The following is a 25,880-nucleotide window of genomic DNA, read 5'->3' as shown; positions in this document are numbered from 1 at the left end:
ACAGGGAGGGCACCCTATAAAACTCAAGACTCTCCCCCTTTCCCTACCAACTCGCCCCTGTCTCTCAGTCAGCAAACGTGAAAATGACTATCTAAACTGCTCAAGGTGTTTTCCTATATTCACACATTTTTTAAAGAAAGCTGAGACTTTGCCAACATTATGATTCATAAACTGAACAGATTCGTTCTGTTTGAATTCTTGGATAAGTAAGCTTAAGAGCAGGAGGTCTGCTTGGTAAACAGTCAGGAGGAAAACCTGCTTAATGAATAACTTGAGCTACCTCACCCAGCTGCCAACCTGGAGAACTTTGATAGAGTCAGCAATTTATTCTGTAAGAGCAGCCTTGGAGAAATAACCTGAGTGAATGATGCCCATTATTTGTAGAAGGCCAGTGTGACCGAACGTTCAGCCCTCCTAAGTGTGAGCCTTAGAGACAGGTTGTTGTGTACTGATTAAGGACGCTCCTTGTCTTCCAATCAGAATACACCAGTGGAAAAACCAGAAATGTTACACTGTTAAGGGATAGGGTAAACAAACAAAGTCTTTTTTATGTGCTGTTTGCTGTAATAGAACTAAACCAAATGGCCTTTTCTAAGGAATAATTCTTTTCTACCTAAAATTTTCCTTTCCCAGAGGCTCAGTTTAATTCTGCATGGCCTTGCACTTGGTGAACTGGCCACCTATTGGAATGGAGACTTAATCATTCTTTCTAGTCCTTTGACCCATTTCCATTTGACTGATGGATTTTTTTTAGATCCTTTAGTTTTTCCTCTGATTGTATTTCAAGTAGAAGTGTTACTCAGATTATTTATAAAAGCAACTTGAATCTGAAATTTTAGAGTTAAAACTATTTTATAGTCCGTGAAAAATAATCACTATGAAGAAGCATGTTTCTTGATGCTTTTAGAGAAATTATGTTTTCCGTTCTCTACCAAGTATTGAATGTTGAGATTCTTAAAATGGTATGTTTAGAATAAGGAGACTTTTCTTTTCATATTTTAGCCACAGGTTCTTAGACTTCAGGGTATTTTCCCTTCTCACGTCTTAATGAAGGCATTACAACATGAATTATAAGAGCCTTCCTTTTAATCAGTTTGAACCAGGTTAATTGTAGTGACTCTCGGTAGCAGAAGTTAATAGCACAGAAAGTTTGGTTGTAAAATGTATTTTGATCTTCATGTAAATCTTTAATGCTCAGGTATGTGTGTCCTGTCCTTAATGTAGCTTATTGGCTAACCTAGAGTGTTTTCTATTTACATCATAAGGTCTGCTTTGATGTTTGACTAAGTTCCTTGAGCTGATCAGTGAGAATTTTTATTTTTTTATTTTTTTCTTTAAAATATATTTTTATTGGAGTATAGTTGATTTACAAAATTGTGTTTCAGATGTACAGCAAAGTGAACCAGTTACATATATATCCACTCCTTTTAAGATCTTTTTCCCATGTAGGTCATTACATAGTACTGTACTATATAGTATCTGTTTTATATATAGTAGTGCATATATGTCAATTCCAGACTCCAAATTTATCCCTTCTGCACTTCCCCTTTGGTAAATATAGGTTTGTTTTCTACATCTGTGACTCTATTTCTGTTTTGTAAATAAGTTTATCTGTGCCATTATTTTAGATTCCACATATAAGTGATACTATATATTTATCCTTCTGTCTGACTTCTTCACTCAGTATGACAGTCTCTAGGTCCATTCATGTTGTTGCAAATGGGAAAATGCCTCATTCCTGCACAATATAGTATTATAAGAAGGTCACTGTAGAACTACCATTTCTAAATGATTTTATGTGGAATACTGAATGGTTTTGTAAAAAAAATTTGCAGTTCAGTTACTAGAAGTATATAATTTTGCTACATGTTGGTCAGGAAAAAAATTATAAAGGATTATGAAAAGGATCTGTTCTAGCACTATATGTCTAGGTTTCCAGGATCTTATTCTAAGTTCTATGGACAAAAATAAATACCTCTGAACTAGGATTATGAACTGACTAGTCTTGTTAATGTTTACTTTTCAAAGTAAATCTTAACCTGAGAATACTGGTTTCTTACACTTACTGAAAAAAAAAAGCAGCAAATTAGACAAATGTAGAAAGTTGTGGACTTGGAAAATGAGATATACAAAACCAGAAAATATAAAAAAGATTTTCAGTGAGTTTATGCAACTCAGTAGTCCTTTCTCCTTTCTTCTACTCCTAATTGCTTGCCTTATTCTGTTGCTGCTAAGTCACTTCAGTCGTGTCCGACTCTGTGCGACCCCATAGACGGCAGCCCACCAGGCTCCCCCATCCCTGGGATTCTCCAGGCAAGAACACTGGAGTGGGTTGCCCTTTTCTTCTCCATCAGTGAGAATTTTTAAAATGTACATTCCCTGATATGTGAACATCCCTTATTAACTGATAGCATTTATAAGTTCTCTTACTTATACTCATCTCACTGGTTTTAGAATTTAATCTTTAAGAAAGTGCTTATAAGTTAATTTTGCTTTTAAATTTCAGATATGGGTCCACCATGGGGGAGCCTAGATATCTCAAGGAGATACTGGAAAAAGCAATGCCTGGGAGAAATTCATGAGAATATAGCAAATTTAGTATTTAATTAAAAAATTAAAAAAGAAAATCTAATTCTAAATGCTGTATTTAGGAAGGACTTCTCGAGTCTTCTCAGTGTTCTCATTTTATCTGGAAGGATAAGGTGTCTTCATCCAAAGTCACCCTGCCTGCTCCTTTGAAAGGCTCATCAGGGCCAACCTTCTTGAAGGCCAGTGAGTCCACGCAGGAGACAGTGTGAGATCTTCATACTTCTCTACTTTGTGTTCTCTTTATCAAGATGGCCTCTAAAGTATGACTGTCTTATAGATCTCATGATAATTTGTTGGCTCCTTGGCTCATAAAACTGGAGAGAACCAGAGGAGGTTACTGAGGTTACTGTTTTCCTGGGAAAACAGGATAGAAGAGTTGTTAGGAACATGATATCTGAAACAAGAACACCTACCTTCTGTCACTTAATAGCTGTGTGACTTCGGGCAAATTACTTACCTTTTCTAGACCTCAATTTCCTCATCTTAAGAGAGAATGTGTAAAACTGCACATGAGGCAGGCTATAGAAAGTGCTTGGCCATTAGTGAATGTTAGTGGCTGTTATCTCTTACCTTTTATAAACCACTAGACCAATGATTTAGACTTTTTTTGTTTTTAGTATTGGAGCCTGTTCTTCTTGGAAAGCTTATATAAAAGTAACGTGTAATAGATAAGTCGGAGTGATTCTAGTTGAAAGGAGGATTGCTGGCCAGCAGTTCCATCCCCCAGTCTCTACTGTCCCCAGCTGCAGCCCTTGAAGAGAACTACAAGGATGTCTTCAACCATAACGTGTGTGTGTGTGTGTGAACCAACTCTGTTCTAAACTATCTAGTGTTTCGTTTGTTTGTTTTTATAGATAGAGAAGGTAGAGTCCAGAGAGCTAAAGTAACTTGACCAAGTTCACCCAGATAATTAGCATAAGAGCCAGAGCACATTTTTTTTCCTCAGAAAGAAAACTGTATACAGTCAAAGACATTTAATTTCATGGGCTTCCCAGGTGGTGCTAGTGATAAGAACCCACCTGCCAATGCAGGAGAGGTAAGGGACGTGGGTCGATCCCTGGGTCGGGAAGACCCACTTCAGTATTCTTGCCTGGAGAATCCCGTGGACAGAGGAGCTTAGTGGGCCATGGTCCAAGAGGTCACAAAGTGTCAGACATGACTGAAGCGACTTAGCGCTGCGCAACACAATTATACCCAAGAAATGTGAGAAAGAGCGGAGAACAAATCGTGGCAGAACCAACTGAGTAATTAGAAGTAAATTATGGTACCTCTGTATGCTGGACTTTTATGTGCAAACATTATAAAGACTTTTCAAATAAATTTTTGGTAACTTGAAAAATGTTAAATTCAAGGTGAGGTGCCAAACTCTATGAACAGACTAATCTCATTTTGTTGAAAATATTTCCCTATGCATACAAAAAAGACAGGAAGTGTACTAGAATGCTGACAGGGATATTGTTTGAGTGGTTAGGATTATGGGTGATTTTTTGTCTTTATATTTTCCAAATGGTCTATAGTGAACACACTTTATGTAATCAGAAAAATTTTATGGAGGAAGGAGGAAGGGAATAAACTGTTCAAAGAGGTAAATAATAAATAGTTTTTATAATCCAGCTCTTTGAGATAATGTAAATTAAAAAGTTATGATAAGTAGTACGGTTGGTTCTGGGGAAAATCATTTACATATTTAAAGTATGGGAGTGCATGAAGTATTCAAATTTGTTCTAATGTTCTTTGGGCCAACTCTAGTGCCAAGCACTGTACTTATGATAAACTTGTTAACCTCTCACCTCTAGAGTTTTTTAGCTGTATAATTTTCTCATCCCTCATAAGAAAGCGAAACATCCATTAAAGATAATTGACAGTATATATAGGGTGGTTTAAAACTTATTTCATAAAAAATGTTACCTATCAGAAAGATGTTGGCTTTTCAGTTTTGTAGTAAATTGCTGTGTTCACTTTAAAACATAGGTCAATAAATTTATCTTGATACTGTTTTATTCTTGCAGCCCTGCCAGGCCCAAACACGTGGAACTAAATCTTAAAAACCCTAAGAATCTTGACAGCTTGGGAAATGAGCATAATCCATTTAGCCAGCCGGTTCACAAAGGAAACACTGCCACCAAAATCTCCTTATTTGAAAACAAGCGGGCAAACAGCAGCCCGAGACACACTGACATTCGAGGTTTGAAGAACATTCCTGCCTCTAATAAAACGTTTGTCGAGAGGGCAAAGCTGAATTTAGCCAAAAAAGCCAAGGAAATGGAGCAGCCTGAAAAGAAGGTGATACTAAGTAGTCACCAGAACGGTGTGCCGGGGAAGCCAGCGTCTGCAGAAGCCAAAGTGACGCTTCCTGAAGAGGAGACTCCTGTTTCTCAGCTTCCCCAAGGTGATAAAGTAGATGTGCAAACAGATGCTGGCTGCCCTTCTGAACCAGTGGTTGCTGCTCTGATTCCCGTTAAGGACCACGAGCTCTTAGGAGAGAATGACTCCAAGGCCGCTAACAGCAAAAGACTTGAACTTGAAAATATGACTAATATGGCAGAAGACACCCCCGCCATTCTTGATACCAAAGATCCACCTCCAACAGCCATACCAAAGCCACAGCCTGGATTTTCTGACTCACAGCCCCCAGCTGAGTCATCTAATGGGCCTCCTCTGTCGCTGGCTGCCCCCATTCCTGCAGATGATACCAAAGACACATGTGCTCAAGCTCCTGTAAGCAGTTCTCCGTGCACTGATCTCAGAGTGTCAGAAAGCCATAATGGATGTGCTCTGCCTGTGTCTCATCAGAATAATGAGACAATGCCCCCCTCCAAACTTGCAGGAGGAGGGGGAGGGGATACAAGTCCTCCTTTGTCCCCAGAGCACAGCCCGGAAGCTGTGGGAGATGAGTGTCCATCCAAGATCCTGGTCCAGGTCAGGTCCTTCATGCTCCCCGTGGAGAGCACAGAGGGGGTCTGCTCCCGGGTCATCACAGATAGCTCTGAAGTTAGAGAAGCACAGTTGCCAAGCTGTCACAATAATGAACTCCAAGTGGTTTCCGTTGCAAGTGGGGCTCCCCAGAAAGAGGAAGTACAGGGCAATAAGGGCACATCACCCAAACACATTCACTGCAAAGAGGAACACGTAGTAAAATCTGGCGCACAAGTCATGCCGCCCGAATCAGAAGCAGCTCTGCCTGTCCAGGCTCAAAGTGAGGACGACGGAAAACCCCTGAAGGCTGAATCCACCGCCACCAACTTCTTAGACAACAGAAGTCATTTAGAAACCCCTCAAAGACCCAGTCAGAGTGTTGTGAATGGCCAGGGCAGTCCTGCCAGTCTTTTGAACATCTCTGCTGGTAGTGATGATAGTGTATTTGATTCTTCTTCTGACATGGAAAAATTCACTGAGATTATAAAAAAGATGGACAGCACCGTGTGTGTACCCCAGAAGAAAAAGAAGGCCCGGCTGCCAAATTCCCCTGCCCCTCACTTTGCCATGCCACCTATTCACGAGGACAATTTAGAAAAGGTGTTTGATCCCAACGTGTTTACCTTTGGTCTGGGGAAGAAAAAGGAAGGTCAGCTGGAGATGTCACCAGCTTTACATTTGATGCAGAATCTTGACACCAAATCCAAACTGAGGCCCAAACGTTCATCCACTGAACAGAGTGTCCTCTTCAAGTCCTTGCAGACTCACACTAATGGGAAAGACGAGCCCCCGGCAGCTCCAGAAGTCCATGACAAAGAGAACAAGGATGTCCCAAATGGTGGAGTCAAGAGATCGAGGCTAGAAAAAAGTGCACTTTTCTCAAGTTTGTTATCTTCTCTACCACAAGACAAAATCTTTTCTCCCTCTGTAACATCAGTCAATACCATGACCACATCTTTCGGTACCGCTCACAGCAGTTCTCTTTCTCGACCTTCCGTGTTGCAGCCGGTGGCTGAGAGTGCCCCACCCTGTGGTTCAGAGAAAGACCAACCAAGTCTGCCAGCCAGTAACTTAAAGGTCTTCAATTTCAACTCGTCAGATACGTCTCATTCGGGATTGAAAAGTCTGAGCCCCATGGAAAAGTGCCTGCAAAAAGAGGAAACCAAAAAGGATCTGGATCTGAGAAGCAACCTTCCCATGCCAGAAACTAAATTTTCTGAATTTTCAACACTGAAGACCAACGGTGATACGTCCAATCATACTGAAAGTGTTCTTAAATCGAACTTGCCGAGCTATGGAAACAGTGACACAGACTTCACTGGTCTCTTCAAAGCCAGCCGGTTTGACCCAAGCATTTCTTTTTCTGGAATGGCATTATCAGATACAACAGTAAGTAGCAATATAGTATCATTTATTTGAGGTAGTTAAAAAGTCAGAGGGAAAGCGGGGTGATGAGCAATTCATGTTATTTGTTTAAAAATGGTTATGTTCCTATACAATAATTTCTTATTCATCACATTTGAAAACCTACTATGTACAATGGAGGTTAAAGTTCAAGAGAAAAGGTACTTGGAAGGCATTCATACTCTAGCAGGGAAAAATAAGCTACAAATATTTAAGGCACTTGTGAATTTATATGTTGTATTGTGAAAGGTATAGATAAGGTACCTTGAGAATTCAGAGACAGGGTGTTTTTTCTTCCCTAGTTTGTGTAAAGATGCTCTTTATACTTAGAATTTAGTGAATATTTGTGAAAGCTTCCTTTATCTTGAACCGCCCCCCCACAAAAGAATATCTTATTCCTAATCCTTTCTTTTGCACTTTGAGATTCACTCTTTCTTCCCCTACATAGGAGTCCATGTTTATCCCACATGGCTGAGAAAGTGTTTTCTCTTTGTTTGGAATTAGTTTTCATTAGGGAAATATTTTTTCTTGCAAAGCTGTTGGGGAATAAAGAATTTGGTTTACATTGGTGCTTTCCTGTAATATAGTAGAGAGGATGGCAAAATATGATTTTGAGAAACGATTATGATTTCTCCATCTTTTTTCTGACTGCTATAAGTTGTTTTCTTTACTCAATTTTTAACGTAAATTTGTGGTTTTCATTTACGATGTTTGATACTTAAGTTGAAAGAGGGAAGATGATGATAAAGTTTAGAAGTCAGCTCTGCTAAGCCCAGAAACAGAAGTGGCAACTGTATTCCTGTTGCCCACTCTATGAACCAGGCTACCTGGCAAGTGAAGATGAGAACCAGACAGAAAATATCCTGCCCCCTTTCCTCATTTGTACAGGGCACTGCCCCATTTGAACTTGTTGTATTGTTTTTTGCTACAAGCCTATCATGGAATATAATTCTGGAACCTTTTTCAAAAGGGTAGTTGAACTTTCAGCAGAGGCTCAGATCCCTTTTTTCAAAAGATTTCAAATTTTTTACTCCTAGGATGCCATACCCACCCACGCGCGCGCGCACACACACACACACACACACACACATACATACACATCTAGATGTAGATATACAATAAAACTTATTGAGGACCCCAAAGAGCTTTTGTTCACGTGAGTTATGCCTATTGGAATCTATTATATTAGAAATTAATACTGATGACTTCCCTAGTGGTCCAGTGGTCAAGATTTCACGCTTCTACTGCATGGGGCATGGGTTTGATACTTGGTTAGAAAGTAAGATCCCATATGCCATGTGAAGGAAAGTTACATGGCTAAAAATTGCCTCGAGTTAAAACTCCCCTCCAGGTCCTCCCCACCATTGTATGCAAAACAAAGAACTCTCTCACCCAAAGGAAAAAAAATGGACATTAAGGTTGATTAAGACCAGCTCCCAGCCAGTCCAGCCTCTGGCCGATCTCCAGAATTCCTTGCCCCAGCTGTTTAAGACATAACTACTCCGAACAACCTTGGAGAAGAACAGGCCCCTTGAGACAGCAGATTTCCACACATATGCCTGTATGTACTTACTCTTTTCTTGGGTTACTGCAGCTGCTCACTAATCTGACTGCTGCCCCTTCTCGCCTCATTAAAGGTGATCTGTTCCTGTAAAGTGCCGGTCTCATTCTTTTTCCAAACCTCGCTTTCTCTAACTCCCTTACCTTACACCATGCGGTCCAGCCAGTAAAAAAAATAAAGTAATTAATACTGAGAAAAATTTAAAACAGAACACACAAATGCATGTTCCAGTATCCACCAGAACAATGATGTCATCACATGTCATGGACCCTCTGGAAAATTCTGCTCTATACCTGTGAGAGAAAGTGAAAAAGACAAATAACCTTTTCTAATTACGAAAATCATTTTGACCTCCTGGACTCTCTGCAAGGGCACTGGGGACCCTCCAGGGACCCCTGGATTGCACTTTGAGAACCACTGCAGTAAACAAATAAAACTGAATCAGCCTATAGCACTTAGAAATCATGCGGTTTTTAAGAATTTGTCTCAAGCACAAAATCGCCACTGGTCCACTTCTCATTCATTACAGCCTTATTCTCTCTCCTTAATCATTCTTAGATCACTTCTCTCATTTAACAACAATCCGGTGAGTCTGACAACAGGGTACACAGTTTCACTCTGGAATCTCTTGAAAAACCCAGTCAAGTGGAGTGAAAAAGAGAAACAGAGTACTTTATACTTTCTCTAGGCCTTTTTATGATTAAAAAAAAATTTTTTTTTTGTTTTTCTTTAGGTCTTGGGCTTTGTTGACTGTATAAGTATTCTCTTTTTAATGTCTGAAGTTTGATTTTAATATCAGTCTTCTTCTTTAGCTTATCTTCATGAAATGTGCACATATAAATAAGCATATGCCACTTTAATCTGTAATAATGCTCTACTGAGGCCCTTCCTGTGGTCTTTCAGTCATAATCCACCCTGGTGTGATACCAGAGCCATCAGATCTCAGGCAGTCCTTAGAATGGGCATCTTGGTCAGCAATGAAAGTAGTCCATGTTTTATCATATTTTTACAAGTGTAATTCTATTTTTATTATCTTAAACATTTCTAGTTTTACTGGTCTTGTCAGATGGGCTTGAAAATGATTAGTTTTGTAGTTGTATAAAAATACATTTTGCTCCTCTAAAAGGGATTAAGAAACCCTGTGCAATGAGCATTGTGAGATATACCATAAACATTTTATTTAGACTAGTAGTTATGTGATGAAAAAACAGTATTTATAGATTCAGATAAGATGTGTATAGGAACACACAGAATTGATTCAGCTCATTCTGGATAAGTGATTGATCCATTATAATTTCTCTGTTTATTTGAAGTTATCCTGGGTTGGTTTGAATTATGATCTCTTAGTTGAATTCTGGTTCTGTGAACTGGTGTAAAACATAGGTCTGACTCTTGGGCCCTGAACTTCCCAGGTTGGTGAAAATCTCCTAAGCATATAAATGAGGAGAAACTGAAATGGCAAAATCAGTTAGAGGGGGGGAAAAAGCCCTTACCTTTAATAGATTCAAGTTTTAATATGACTTTGGTATAGATCAAAGTAGATACGTAGATATGTTTCCAAATTGACAAGTGTGAGGCAAATATGACCTTACTTAAAGGATCATGGGAGGGGAAAAGAGGACTTTCCATGAAGTTTAATTGTTTGTTGTGTTTTTGTTCATCTGATTATAGACACTTAGAGGAAGCATCCAGAATAAAATCAATCCCCGACCTGGAAAAGTAAGATTATTTTCTGTTCCTTGTTTAGAATCATTTTGACCTGACAAAATGCAGCAGCAAGCACTTGATACCACTCTCGCTTTCTTAGGTGGTGATATACAGCGAGCCCGACGTCTCAGAGGCGTGTATTGAAGTGTTCAGTGACGTGGAGGATTGTAGCGCCTGGAGCCTCTCTCCTGTGATACTAGTAAAAGTCGTTAGAGGATGGTAAGAGTGGCACTTTGTGTTCCTGACTCGGAGGGTGTGTGTTTCACATTTTTAATTGTCTGTCTGGTCCCCAGTACTTATTTTAAATTATGCCCTTAACAATGTAAGGGGCAGACAAGACTAGTCTTAGTGAATACTAAAAGTGTATCTAAGAAAAGCGTTTTTTGACAGTTCTGATTCTAGGAATGATGCATGTTGATGCTAGAGGAATCAGAAAAATGCAGCAGTATAAATTTCTTTTCCCCATTTTTCCTACATAATGTTGGTTTGGACTAATGATCACCAACATCCGTAATATACTTTTGGTTTTTTAATTTTCCGTGAGGTTGATAAGAATTGCACTACTCATGTTGATAGGCCATGCACTAAGCATGCTAATAGGAATTTTTTAAAATTCTATAAGGGAAAACATCTTGGCTAACTTTTTAAGTGACAGTTCAGTGAAGGACTAACCTAAAATTTATTTTCTAACTTTTTGACAGCAGATAGTTTCTGTTAAGTAAAGAAACTGGTGAAAAAAAATTGTATTACCAGCTTAACTGCTTCAAGGAAATACACAGGAAATTGAATAAAGAAAAGCGGTTTAAAAAAAAAATCACTTACTTGGCATAAATATGAATCTTTGTACCTATTTATAAACTTAAAAAAAAAAAGACGTAGGACTGTAGGCATTTATGGTTTAAAAAATTAGTAAGCTTTTCTTTGGGTCTCCATGGCTTTAGATATTTTAATATATTTTTCTGTGTATTCAACATATTCATTGGAAAAATACAATTAGCTTTTGTTCTTAAATTTGAAAACTGAAAATTATAATTTTGTTTTTAATGAAATACTGATTCTTCAACTTGTTAGCTTCTCTCTTTTCTTAGAAGTATGAGCACTTAAGACTAGCACTGTCATATATTATCACGAGGTTTTTATTTAGTGTTTGTGTGTTGCTGAGAAGAATACTTTAAATGTGCTTTCTGGATCATTAAAAAAGTATTACATAGTATATTTGAAAGTTGCTTAAAGAATGGATCATAAAAATTCTATTCACAGGAAGAAAGATTGTTTAATTGTGAGGTGGTGGGTTTATTAAATAAACTTACTATGGTGATCATTTTGTAATATACACACATATTAAATGGTCATGTTGTACAGCCAAAACTAATACAATGTTATATGTCAATTAGAGCTCAATAAAACTGGAAAAATGCTTTCCATTAGCATGCATGTAGTAGTCCTTTGTATCTGTATATCCATTGATATGGCTCCAATATGTAAGTTAAAACCCTCAAAAGTGTTTCTTACATATATAAGAAGAAAAAAATTGCAATAAAAGTCCATTTATCTGACATTACTATGTTTCCACCAACTGGCAAACTTACTATGCTATAGAGCTACTATAAGAATTAGTAGCTCAATAATGTTCATACTGATAGTCAAAAGTTCTCTAAAATCCTGATTGTTGTTTTGTTTTAGTTGCTAAGTCATGTCTTACTCTTATGCAACTCCATGAACTGTAGCCTGCCAGGCTCCTCTGTCCACTGGGATTCTCCAGGCAAAAATACTGGAGTGGGTTGCCATTGCCTTCTCCAGGGGATCTTTCTGACTCAGGGATCAAACTTGAGTCTCCTGTTTTATCTCCTGCATTGGCAGGCAGATTCATTACCACTGAGCTACTGGGAGAGAATTGGCCACTAATATATTATTTATAAGGGGTTCCCTGGTGACTCAAATGATAAAGAATCTACCTGCAATATAGGAGACCCAGGTTTGATCGTTGGGTCAGGATGATCCCCTGGATAAGGGAATGGCTACCCACTCCACTATTCTTGCCTGGAGAATTCCTTGGACAGAGGAGCCAGGTGGACTGTAGTTGATGGGGTTGCAGAGTTGGACATGACTGAGCAACTAACACACACACACACACGTTCACACTCACACTCACACACTCTATTGGCCAGAATATTTGACTAATCAAAATCTCTCTTACCAAGACTGGCTAATAGTTTTGCTGTGTTTTATTCTTAGTTGGATTTTGTATGAGAAACCAAATTTTGAAGGGCACTCCATCCCCTTAGAAGAAGGAGAATTGGAACTCTCTGGTCTCTGGGGTATAGAAGATATTTTGGAAGGAAATGAGGATGAGGCAGTGTCGACTAAGCCCATGGTGATTGGTTCAATCAGACTTGTGGTCCAGGTGGGTAAAATTAGTAAGCTTTTAATAAAGGCAAACTGGATTTCATCGTTCATTCAGCAAATACTTATTGAATGCTGGGTGTGATTCTTTTGAGAGTTTCATTTTGTGATAAAAGTGATTGGGAAAAGTATTTTGTGTTTTATGGATAGGTTTTCTATATTTAAAACATGTGTACATGTTAATTAGAAAAGAAACATTCTAATTGGTCTTTTTTTTCCAGAATGAATCCTGAAACATGAATTTCTCTTTCCTGGCCCCCATTGCCATCTGCATATGTATTTTATTTAATAACCTAGTTTTGATGAACTCTGTAAGAACAGATTTTTCTTTTACTTATTTTTTTGGTTGCTCTGTGAGTTCTTATTACCTTGAGTGGCTTACAAGAGTATTTTGAAAGCTAAATAATCCAAAGATAATTCAGTTATTAACTCTGGGATTTCACGTGGGTTTTAAGAAAATAAGTATTTAAGGCCACTTTATGGATTGGGTAAACATTTCTTGGTTATTTATTCATTAATGAGGAACTTGAATCAGTTCTTTGTGGCTCTTGGAATTTTATTCTTTACCTTTTAAAAATGTAAAAGGTATCTTCCAAGTCAAAAAGCTCCATTTGTGTATTAGACTTGGGTATCAGAGTGCAACAGGGGAAAAAGACATGTTCCAAAATGAGAATGAGTAAGAATGACTAACAGTTTTTGGCAGAAGAAAATGTTATTTCCTGGGTCAACATTTCTGAGTGACTTAGATGGTAATTGGTATTCTGAATGATTTATCTCTTAATAATTTTTTTAAATTTCGATCTCTTAATAATTTTAAGTACATAATGTGATAGACTTTATGTAAGATGTAACAGACACCATTTTGAAATGTCATAGTGGAATAATTTATCTGCAGTTTTTATTTATTACTCATAATAAAGCAATGTTTTAAAATATCTTTCAAATCTTATCTCTTATGTAGTGTCTCTCCTTCATTTTTCTGAATTCTCTACTCTTTCTTGGCCATATTATAATCTGCTTTTTCTGTAATTGTAATCATTATACAAGTACATGTTGTTTTCCTTTAACACTGACTCTCAACCTCTTTTTTACTCTCTCTGTACCGCTTGCTGATGGTTAAACTCCCACTTGTAACATCTCTCAATGATTTGCAACTATGAGAGATACTAGAATCTGGTGGGGTGGGGATTTAGGGTCCAGGAAGGGGGGCTGAGGGGAATGAAGCACACTGGTACAGACCTCCAGTTTTGGCTGATGACAGCAGGCCTCATGCGATTTAGTGCTTTTCATGGTATTACATGGTGTGGGGTTTTACTGAGCATCATATCCTACTGATATGATGTGCTTTCAATTATTTTACCTTTCTTCTTACTATGGGATTTAAGTTTTTTTCCTGTCTCAAATAATGTTTCGTGAATATTTTTGTGCATTTAACAATGTATACATTTTATGATTCATTTCCTTGCGATAAGCTTCTCAGAATGGTGTTATGTTAAAGAGAAGGAACACTTTTATGGTTCCAAATACATGATGAATTTTTTTTTTTAACAGATTGTGTTTATGGTTCCTTGACACATAAAAGTCATGACATATATTCAAGGGAGTCACCTTTTCAGTTCACTAACTTTCTTTCTTTTGTTAATATTTGAAAGAGTTGCCCCTGAGCTGACCCAAGTGTTACCATTTTTTCTGTACCTCAGTTCACCTTGCTCTGCAACATGGAAGAGGTTCAATAAACATTCGATCAGGGCTCAGGCATTCAGCCAGGAGAGGCCTTTTGTAGTGTGTCTGATGGACATGCAGGGCATGGAACAGTGACCAAAGTGCAGAGATTTGTAAATCACCGTAAACGATTTGCCTTTATGACTTAGACCAAACCCACATCATAGTCAAGGAATGTTACCACAGGGGCCCATGGGCACAAAACAACAGTTGAGGAAGCAGCCACTCTATAGACTAGTGTCTCTGGATATGGATGGTCACAGGAGAGTAAGGAACTAAAACTCAGGTTACCAAGGAAAGCCAGGCAGGTTTTTCAGTGAAGACAAGGGAAATAAATAATGTTCCAAAACTCTTGAGATGCATTTCTGGTGGTCTTTGCTTGAATATCATGCGGAGATACATGACTAATGCAATGTGTATGCCCCAAAAGATCACATATTAGGTCATGAGTGAGAACAGGAAAGGGATAAAGTAGCAGATGATATGTGCAATGTATGTGTATACTTAAAGCTTATTTTAATTATTTAAAAAAAGGAATAATGAGCTTACTGTAGAGTTTAATACATGGTGTTACTATTATACATATATACTGTATTCATGTAATTTTTTTTCTTTTTTAGGATTACAGAGTTAGTCAGATTGACTTATTTACTGAACCAGAAGGGTTAGGACTTCTGAATTCCTACTTTGATGATACTGAAGAAATGCAGGGGTTTGGCATAATGCAGAAGACTTGTTCCATTAAAGTACATTGGGGCACGTGAGTATTTTATTTGCAATACATTTTAATGAAGCTCTTTTTTGAGTGTGAAAAGAGGACTTCAGATAATCTATCTCTAATTTGTTATCCTGTTAAATAATTATTGACTAAAAGCTTTTATTATTATTTTTATAAGGCACATAAAATCTGATTTTTTTGGTTACTATGTTACTGTAACTCAGCTTTCTTGTAAATGATAATGATTTCTTGGAGGACGTGCAGGGAGAAAACTGCATTTTTAATGTGGAGATTTCCTTATCGCAAAGGAACTTGATTCATTCAGAGCTGAGTTGCAGATTATACCTACATGGTAATTCAGGGGAGGTGATTCAAAGCGTGTGTGCCCCTGATATTTCAGGTGGGATGGAGGCCAACACGCATGCTACTTCCTTTAACAGTTTCACACAATGCTTTCCAAAGCCCCTAGGATGTTGATTTCAAAAATTACAGGAAACTGCAAGAGTATTTTGAAGGAAGCGGGAATATTTCAGATAGGGGAGAAATTAGGCTAGAAAGTGCAGGCTGCAGAACTGAAGCTGGTGGCCTCTGCAGTGGAGTGCACAGCCCCGGGCATGTGACAGACATGCACCAAAATGCAGGAAAAAGCACTAAAGCTTCTGTATATTTTATTTAAAATCTCCTTTTCAGATGTTATCTTTGTGTATGTTTTCTAATAACTTTATAGTATATTCAGTTACATATACATAATTTATAAGTATTCATATATTCAGAGACTGCTCAAGAGTTTATATTAATGGAATATGAGTAAGATGGTACATATGTAATGAATCCAAAGGTAAAATACTACAAGAAACATAAATTATGGAGAGGGACCGTGGAAGTGCTACTTTAGAGAGTAGTCAGGAAAGTCCCTGGTGACTTTTAGGCAGAGATCTGAGGACATGAGGGAGTCAGCTGTGGGACATCGCGGGGAGGCAGGGTAGAGAAGTGTCCTAGGCTGGAAGCCCAGTGTTTGCAAAGCCCTCCAGGGGGTGTTTGAGCAATTGAGGGGAGGTCTGGCTGCAGTACAGTGAGCCAGGAGGACTGGTGGTGGAGAGGGCTCATATCACGTCAGACCTTGTAGGACTCCGGAGGGATTTTAGGTGACTCCAAGGAACATAAGAAATCATTGGAGGACTTTAATCTAACTTGTGTTTTAGGAGGATCACTCTAGCTTCTGTGAAAAAGTAAATTGTAAAGAGTTAAGAGTGGAAGCAAAGATTTGCAGTTACATAGGCAAGAAGTGTTTTGGTGACTGGGTGTGATGGTGGTGGTAGAAGAACAATCAGATTCTGCATACATTTTGAAGACAAAACCAACAACATTGGTTGACAGATTTTATGTGGGGCATGAGGGGCAGAGAAATGTCCAGGGTTTGGGACCACAGCATTTATTGGAATAGAAAAAATGGGGCGGGGGGAGTGAAATCCAGGTGTTTTGTTTTGGAGGTTAAGTGGGAGATGCCAACTACCCATCCAGGCATTCAGGTAAGAGGTCAGGAAGGTGACTGGGTACATGACACTGGAATCCTAGGTGGGGCAGGGAGGCTGGAGATATACTCTGGAGTCGTGGGCATGGAGAAGGTATCTAAACCCCACGCTGGATGAGATCTCCATGCCTAACCTCACTCATTATTAGAGAAATGCAAATCAAAACCACAATAAGGTATCTTCTCACACCTGTCAGAGTAGCCATCATCAAAAAGTCTACAAACAATAAATACTGGAGAGGATGTGGAGAAAACAGAACCCTCTTACACTGTTGGTGGGAATGCAAACTGGAATAGCCATGGTGGAGAACAGTGTGGAGATTCCTTAAAAAACTGGGAATAGAACTGCCATATCACCCAGCAATCCCATTGCTGGGCATACACCTGAGGAAACCAGAACTGAAAGAGGCACGTGTACCCCAATGTTCATCACAGCACTGTTTATAATAGCCAGGACATGGAAATAACCTAGATGCCCATCAGCAGATAAATGGATAAAGAAGTTGTGGTACATATATGCAATGGAATATTACTCAGCTATAAAAAGGAACATATTTGAATCAGTTCTAATGAGGTGAGTGAACCTGGAGCCTATTATACAGAGTGAAGTAAGTCAGAAAGAGAAAGACAAATACTGTATATGATGCATATATATGGAATTTAGAAAGATGGTACCAACAATTCTACATGCATGGCAGCAGAGGAGACAGAGATGTAAAGAACAGACTTTTGGACTCAGTGGGAGAAGGCAAGGGTGGGATGATTTGAGAGAACACCACTGAAACGTGTATATTGTCATATGTAAAACAGACAACCAGTGCAAGTTCAATGCATGAAGCAGGCACCCAAAGCCGGTGCTGGGACAACCCAGAGGGATAGGGTGGGGAGGGTTCAGGATGGAGGGACACAGGTACACCCATGGCTGATTCATGTTGATGTATGGCAAAAACCATCACAATATTGTAAGGTAATTATTCTCCAATTAAAATAAATTAATTAAAGAGCAGGAAGGTCATCTGAGCTTTGGGCACTTTTATATTTAGAGATTGGGAAGAAAGGGAGGAATCTAAACAAAGGTTTCTTCATCTCTTGCTGCTTTTGAGTTTTTCAACATCAGAGAGACCTATAAGTCTTTTTTCTCAAAGTATTTAAGGCTGAGAACTACCACTAACTCACTTCAGTATTCATCCCTGGAAAATTCCATGGACAGAGGAGCCTGGCGGGCTGCAGTCCACAGAATTTGAAGGAGTTGGACATAACTGAGTGACTGAGCTTGCACACATGCATATTTTTATCTCCATGTCTGGATGATTTCATGACTCAGGCTTGGGCTATGTGGAAGCGTAATGAGCTACAGTTAAATAACGTTTCTTACCTTGACAGTGAGTTTAACCTGGTCTTACAGGTGGTAGTTACAAACCAGTCATATTTTACACATTTTGATGGGCTTGCATGGTGGCAGACACTTTTCTTCTGGTTCTTCGTTGCCATCAGGGTAATAGAAAGCTGCCTTAGAAGTCAGTTCAGAGCTTGGGCTCATTGAACTCAGCTTGGTGACTGGTCAGTTGTACTTTTACAGATCTCCAAGGAGAGTCTTGATGGGTTGGGAGAATCCAGCTGGTCACAAGTATTCAAGCTGACGCGGACTCTGCTGGTGCAGCAGTCCTGTGAACTGACGGAAGAGGAGACTTCGCTGTGCGGGGGTGCTTCTTCAGATTCCATGAGGGGATTTACTCCAGGGCCTGTTCAGCCTGCATCAGGCTTTTCTGCACATACATACATTCAGAGTGAAGTGAAAGTGGCCGTGCTGTGTTCGACTCTGCGACCCCGTGGACTAGACAGTCCATGGGATTCTCCGGGCTGGAATACTGGAGTGGGTAGCCTTTCCCTTCTTCAGGGATCTTCCCAACCCAGGGATCGAACCCAGTGTGTTACTTGCTAATTTCTTATTTGGGAAAATGAGAACGTTCCAACAAAATTTTCCTCTCACACTGTGTTGAGTGTAAAGTTTTTAAGCAGCTGGCAATGCCAGCACCCATCCTTGCAGAAGTGACTTATCTTGAGTCTATTTCTAATAAATAAAATTAAGGAATTTTAAGACTTCAAAGGCAGCTTAAAAACATCTGTTTCAACACCATCATTTAATCAAGGAAGCCAGGTTTTGGCCACTTTATCAAGTTGGATTAATTGTTAGGATTAGTTGTCAGAAGAACAGGTACTAGAATGCAGGTGTTCTGAAGTCAAGGGACATTTTTTTAATAGCCACATATTCTTTGATCAATGCTAACATGAAATACTTGATATATCAAAATATACATACGTATGTGAACTATGAAGCCTAGTAATCAAACAAGCCCCTCATCACGCAACTGAGAACCTCACCATTACTGACACTGCTGTAGCACCCAGCATAGCCCACCTGTCCCCATCCCCCTGACTTCACATGTGAGATCCCTCTCTGGAATTTTGTGTTTTTCTCAGCCCCTTGTTTTGTAGTGTTACCATATAGTATCTGTCCTTGCACTGTTGTAGTTGTGCTTGCTTTTGAAATTTATAAAAATATTATTAAACTTTTAAAATAAGGAACTGTGGCCTGTTCCTTTTTCTCCACATTGTTTCTGAGAGTCCCCATATTGATGAGTATATCTGATATTCTTTTTCATTGCTGTTTAATATTCACTGCATATATTTCCTTATAGAGTATACTAAAGCCCAACTTTTTATTATGAAAGTTTTTAGACATAAGCACAAAAGTAGAAAGGATAGCAAACACCCATATGCCCTCCACTTTGATTCAGTAATTAACATTTTGCCATATTTGCTTTATCTTTTTTTCTGAGCACTTGAAAGTAAGTTGCAGATATTGTGATCCTTCTTTCCTATAAACTTCATCCCAAATCTCTCTCTAATGACATTTTCCTACAAAACTACCATTATCACACCTGAGTAATTTTCAATATGGCCATGATAATATCTACCTAATAGTCCATAAATAAAATTTCCCCATTGTTTCAGGAATGTCTTTTATAGATGTTTTTAATTAGTATCCAATCAAGGGCTCATATATTTGGTTGTCCTGTCTCTTTGAAAAGTTTCTTTTAATCTCTAAAATACCCCCATCTTTGTTTCCCATGCCATTGATTTTTTTGAAGAACTTAGGTCAACTGCTTAGCGTATGTGCCATAGTCCAGATTTTCTGAGTGCTTCTTCATGGTATCATTTAACTTGTTCTTCTGTCACCTGAAATTTCTATATACAGGTCATTAGTTCTTCAGGTATAATCAGATGCAGATTGAAGGGTTTTGTCAAGGATGTTACTTCTATAGGTAGTGACACATACTTGTGCTGCATTAATCAAACCAAGTTTGATTGCTCGGTTACGCTGGTGCTTCCCACTCCTCCCCACGGGAAAGGTACCAGTCCCCCCTTGAGATTCAGAGCCTGCTCTCATTTAAATAACCTCCAAGTTGGCACATTCACATTTAAATCTTCTGACTATCCCCTTGGTTTCTGTATGCAGCCAGCATTCATGTGCAGCCAAATCTAGAGAATAAGACTTAGGATCCAGCTGGAAAAACTGTTTTTGGTTTAAGAACAAGTGAACAAGATAAGAACGGTTTTTCTTGCCTGATTCAGAGGGTGTTTCTGAAAGAGTAATTACATGAATGATTTTCATGAATGTATGGATGACCATTGTTATTAGTTCAACATTAGTTCAACAGTATTTTTTTATAAAAATGTTTTTATTCATTTATTTATGGCTGTGCTGGATCTCTGTTGCTGCACAGGCTTTTCTCTAGTTGTGGCACGAGGGCTTCTCATTGCAGTGGCTTCTCCTGCGGCAGAGGTCAGGCTCTAGGGCACGTGGCTCCGCAGTTGTGTCTCCTCGGCTCCAGAGCACGGGCTCAGTAGTCGGGGCACACAGGCTCAGCTGCCCTGCGGCCAGGTGGGATCTTCCGAGATCCGGGATCGAACCCGTGTCTCCTGCATTGGCAGGCAGATTCTTTCTTACTAACACCAGGGAAGCCACATTTGTTATTTTTTTTTTAAACTCATACTTCATAGACATACAGTTTATTCATAATATAGACAAAGGCTGAATACATGAGAAAATAAAAAAATACCTTTAGAAAGTGAAATAACACTGCCTGAAGGTAGTTTATCTCCTGATGGCCTTGTGAAGAATATATCTCATTGGAATAGAATTTAGGGGGAAATGGATCACACTCTGTATATGAGTTTTCAGATTCCGAAGTCCACCCACATTCACAAATGTCTGTTTGAGTTACCCAGCAGGCCCTCAGCACTCACTGAGGAAGGACTCAGAACAGCAGTCTTCAGGTGTGACAGTTTATGTGTTCAGGTTTTTGGACAAAACCCTCTTTATCCCAGATTACCTTCCTTCTATAAGTGTTAACATGACTAAGCCATATGCTTCAAGGAAAGTGAGATGTTTAGTATCAGATGAACACATACCCTTAGAACTCAAACTATAGAAGAAAAGACCTAATGAAAGAGTACTCCAGTAAGCACCATGTCAGAATCTCAGAATCACTTCTTGATGAGCCATCCTCTGTGTTTATAAAAAATTCAGATTGCTCATTTGTGAAGAGTCAGACCTCAAGGCCCTTGGCTTGTTATTGGCCTAATAGCACACTTTGTAATAAACTGCTGTTATTTAGCTAGGGCATGAAATCAGTGTGTGATGTTCCTTTGAGAGCTTTGGGCTCCCAAAAAAGATGTAGTGCATTCTCTTTTTTTAAATTCATTTTTAATTGGAGAATAGTTCTTTACAATGATGTGTTGGTTTCTGCCCTACAACTGCGTGAATCCGCCGTAAGTATACATGTGTCCCCCCTCTTGAACCTCCGTCTCACCCCCGCACCCGTCCCACCCCTCTAGGGTGTCTGAGAGCACTGGGTTGAGCTCCCTGTGTTACCCAGCAATTCCCCACCTACCTGTTTCACATATGGTAAAGAATGTTTCCGTGCTACTCTCTTAATTTGTCCCATCTTCTCCTTCCCCTGCTGTGTCCACAATCTGTTCTTTCTGTCTGCATCTCTGTTCCTGCCTTGCAAATAGGTTCATCAGTGAGGTAATGCGTTAACTGTCATGCTTTAAACAGGAAGAGGTTTAAAGACTCCACTCTTAGCCTCTGGTTTCTTGTGGTTTAGGGGTATTGCAGCGGTATTTGAAAGATTTCTCTTTTTTCCCTTAAGTTAATTTATTATTGGAGTACATATAGCATTTGTCTTCAAAGGTACATAACAAATCATATCTGCATAAGCTGAGTGAATTTTCAAAGTGTAACCATCACTCAGATCAAGAACTAGCACATAACCAGTATCTTAGAAGCCTCCTCATTCCCAACTCCTCCCAGTTGTCCCTGTAACTATTACCCTGACTTCTAACACTGTGGATTAGTTTTGATTCCCCCACCCATGCACCACACACAGCCTCTCAACATTGTGTGTGTGTGTGTTGATAGGTCTCCGGTAGGATTTTGACTGTAAATCCCTGTATAATTAGTAAGTCTAAAGAAGTTACTGACTTATCCAGGAGAATCTGAAACAGAAACCATCACCAAAAATGTGCCCTTGGGCCAAAATTGTGAACAAGAGAAAAGCAAAGAGGGGAGAATCAGAATCATTTTGTAGGTAAAAGATTACCTTTACAGCCAGCTTCCTCTTGGCCTGTGCTCTGGGGAACTTGGCACGGTTAGCCCAGCTAGGATGCTTTAGCAAGACTAATAAAGAATTAATGAGTATAAGTGATCACCAAAAGTTCCACATTTGCTTGTCAAGAGGGTATATTACCATCTCTCTTATAAAGAAATCACTTCTCCATCAACAGCAACTTCACCAGAACCCTCCAAGGAACCAAGAAATTGATAAGACTGCACAGTCTTTAGGCACAGTTCATGTGAGGCATGGTTTTCTGGTTTCCTGGTTTCTAGCACATTAGAGGAGGGTGAGGCTTCTGGTTGTCTGACCACAGCAGAAGCGATAGCTGACAAGCCTGATAGAAGGGTGTGGTATTGAAAAACCGTAAAAATCAAGTCCAAGAACTCAAAAAGCATTGGGCCTGTGAACAAGCAGTCTTTACAGACTTTCAGAGCCCCCACAGACATCATTGTGCATTAAGTCATGCTCCCAGTGATGATCCTGAGTGACTGTGAAAGCAGAAGTTATGTTCAGTGCACTCTCTCGAATGAGAGAGACTGCTGTCCAAGAATGGCTGGGAGCCTGGCTCTGGGGTCAGCTTGGATCAGCCCTGCATTTAGTGCTCGTAGCTGTGAGGCCCTGGGCAATTTAACCTCACCTGTAAAACGGGGGCTGTATCTTTTCCTCTAGCACTGTTGTAAGGATCAGATGGAATTCCTTGTAAGCTCTAGATATTTGTTAGCTGTTACTAATTTTTGATACTATGACATGATTAGGTGGAACATCCTATTTTTGGTTACAAATGAGATATAACCTTTTAAAGTGTGAAATCTCCTGGCTGGAGCTTTTCTAAATACATACACAGTGCAAAAAATAACTACTTTTATTACTTGGAAGTAACAGACATTTAAGCTTTGAAACAGTTCATAATAGAAAGTAAAATCAGTGGACAAAGCTAGCCAAGCCAAGGAAACAAATAAAAGCTCGAGAAGAGGTGCATATAATGGCTTATTCCTCCTGGAGTCCAACATTACTCTACGAAGTGCACCCCTACATCATCCGGACCCACATCCTCCCCTGTTCTGGTCCCCTCTCATCTGTGGGGTGCAGTGTTCCACTGACAGAAATGATGAATTATCTGTTTCTTCCTTGGTACTTATTTAGATGGCTGATTTATGAAGAGCCTGGATTTCAGGGTGCCCCTTTTATCCTGGAACCTGGTGAATACCCTGACTTATCCTTCTGGGATACAGAGGAGGCATACATTGGATCCATGCGGCCACTGAAAATGGTAAAGATGGAATCTGATCATGTGTTGTTAGAGTCAGTAATTCTTTGCTTGACTTTGATAATTCATGGGAATGTGACTTTAAAGCAATAAAGCAGAGTTTTAAAAGATAAATATGTAGAAGATGGGACTTATTGCTAGATAGAAATAATAGAAAGGATAACTTGGTAGTTGCTACAGATGGAAAAAAAAAATGTGGATAAGCCCATAGGTGTTCTTGGCCATGCAGAGTCACTGATGTGTGTGCACAGCTCAGCCCAGGGCAGATGTGAGAAGTGAGAAAGTGAAGAATTAAATCAGGAGGACAGACAAGGTCCATCTTGTAGGTGTTAGAGAAGGGGGATAATTAGGAGAGTATCACGATAAGTCAGGGCTTTCCTGGTGACTCAGATGGTAAAGAATCTGCCTGCAATGTGGGAGACCTGGGTTCGATCCCTGGGTTGGGAAGATACCCTGGTGAAGACAATGGTAACCTACTCCAGTATTCTTGCCTGGAGAATCCCCATGGGCAGAAGAGTCTGGCGGGCTACAGTCCATGGGGTTGCAAAGAGTCCAACACGACTAAGTGACTGAGCACAGCACAGCACAATAAGTCAGGTGGATCTTAAAAACCAAGCAAGATTATTTTAGATGGCGATGTCGGAGCTAGACTGCATGAGCCAGTCAGAGCTGGCAAGGGTAGGGCTTGCTGAGGACCAGCTTGCTGTAATGACAGGGGGACTGCACTGGGGGCCCTGGAGTCAGATGTCCAGGTGAGTGTTGTCCTTCAAAGCCCTCCCCTTAGGAAGGATTACTTGCTTCCTTCCCCTGTATTTTGCCTGGTTCTTTGTTTCTTCTGCAAGACTCTAAGCGTTGGGAGGCTCCAAGCTGCACCTGTTTTGACTTCATGTTGAGCTGCATCATAGGAGGTGTTCACTAAACACTTACAGCATGAGTGAGGCTCCTGTTACAAATGTGCTCTTGAAATTCCACTTTGTGGTTGTCTTCTGAGTCAGTTTGAAACAAATTAGAAAGTCAGGAAGATAATTTTTTATCTTAATTTTATCCCTCCTGCCACAGGTTGTGGCTTAATTATCTAAATGTCTGCTTGTCTTCATGCAAATAATTCTGGGCTTTTTTTTTCTAAAATTAAATCCTCTTTCAAAGACTAAAGTTTTTTAAGTTTTCTGAATCTGTAAAAGAATTGCCTCAAGTTTTGAAGGCAGTTTTTAATGATGACCTACAGAATTGTAAAGTTCACAGAATTTGAAAAGGATTCCTTTTGAAAAGCATACTTAGTTGATTGTATGAGCCCTGCTTTGTTGATTACAATCAGCCACATTCCTTTATAATTATAGTTCATTTGCTGTATTCAAGATCTTTGGCTATACTTTATTTTTCACTTATATATGTAACAACCTTTAAAAAAAAAAAGCCTTCTGACTTTCCCACTGCTGATTTAAACTCTTACCTTATTTAATACTTCCGTGTGACACCTCTTCTATGATTTTAGTGAGATTTTTGGATTAAAATTTCTTTATTCTAAACATATAGCAACCCCCATAAACCCATCCTCTATGGGATGTTTGAAATTTATCTAAGAGTTTACCTAATTATTTCAGGAGCCCTTCAGATCATACTGTGAACTTAAGTGAACTTCAACAGCTTTGTAAGCCAGAGGTTGCAAAAGCAAATGCCTCCAGGGCCAGGCAGCAAATAGGCGTGAACAGGCAGACTGGGAGCTGAACCCCGGAAGAGGTGGAGACGGGCAAAGTGGAGCCTGTATCCCTGCTGGAGGGTGAGCCCAGTGCAAGGTTAAATAAGCACAGAAGGTGAGGGTTGTGAGAATTTGAGTCCAGAGATGTCAAATCTTAGGACTGCTTTTTAAGAGAAGTGAGAAATAGGCCTTTTTGGGAGAAGTTTAGAGTTTAAAAAAAAACAACAACCAAACACCTATTTGGTTAAAAAGCACAGATACCATGCAGATTCAGCTTGTAGACCACCTCTGTGAGACTCTTCCTCATATCTTTCCTACATTTTTGGCAGTTTTAGAACTGTCTCCACATCAGTTAAACAAACCAGAATGTAGTTGCTCTGTGTGGTTCCATGGCTTATCACAGACTGCTGCGGGTAATAGCAAATGCTAACTTATCATGACAAGCCACTTTTCTTACAATATTATTTTTCTTTTCAGGGTGGCCGTAAAGTTGAATTCCCTACAGATCCTAAGGTAATGTACATTTTTAAAGAATTTTATTCCCATTCCATCTTCATGAAGACCATACTTGTGTGATTTTATGTATCACTTCCATAAAACATAACTGCAGTCAACAGGAGTTGCCCAGCTTATACATGCCATCACCTTCAGGTGAAAGGCGATGCTAACAGCGCGAGTTAGC

The 25,880-nt window shown here is 39.4% G+C and overlaps 1 protein-coding gene across 1 annotated transcript in view; it reads left to right on the top strand.

Moving 5' to 3' along the window:
* CRYBG1 (crystallin beta-gamma domain containing 1) overlaps positions 1 to 25,880 on the top strand; it is a 223,908-nt gene that overhangs the window by 171,927 nt on the left and 26,101 nt on the right. Inside the window, exons 4-10 of the mRNA XM_061131909.1 lie at positions 4,599 to 6,894; positions 10,142 to 10,189; positions 10,278 to 10,396; positions 12,413 to 12,581; positions 14,923 to 15,062; positions 23,379 to 23,505; positions 25,676 to 25,711. Of these exons, the coding sequence (XP_060987892.1) occupies positions 4,599 to 6,894; positions 10,142 to 10,189; positions 10,278 to 10,396; positions 12,413 to 12,581; positions 14,923 to 15,062; positions 23,379 to 23,505; positions 25,676 to 25,711 (2,935 nt within the window). The remainder of the gene's footprint in view (positions 1 to 4,598; positions 6,895 to 10,141; positions 10,190 to 10,277; positions 10,397 to 12,412; positions 12,582 to 14,922; positions 15,063 to 23,378; positions 23,506 to 25,675; positions 25,712 to 25,880) is intronic.

The sequence above is a fragment of the Dama dama genome, chromosome 28 (genome assembly GCF_033118175.1).
Source record: "Dama dama isolate Ldn47 chromosome 28, ASM3311817v1, whole genome shotgun sequence".
In the NCBI taxonomy this organism is placed as follows: Eukaryota; Metazoa; Chordata; class Mammalia; order Artiodactyla; family Cervidae; genus Dama; species Dama dama.
Note: the sequence above shows the minus strand (reverse complement) of the source record. Positions and strands in the feature narration are given on the sequence as shown.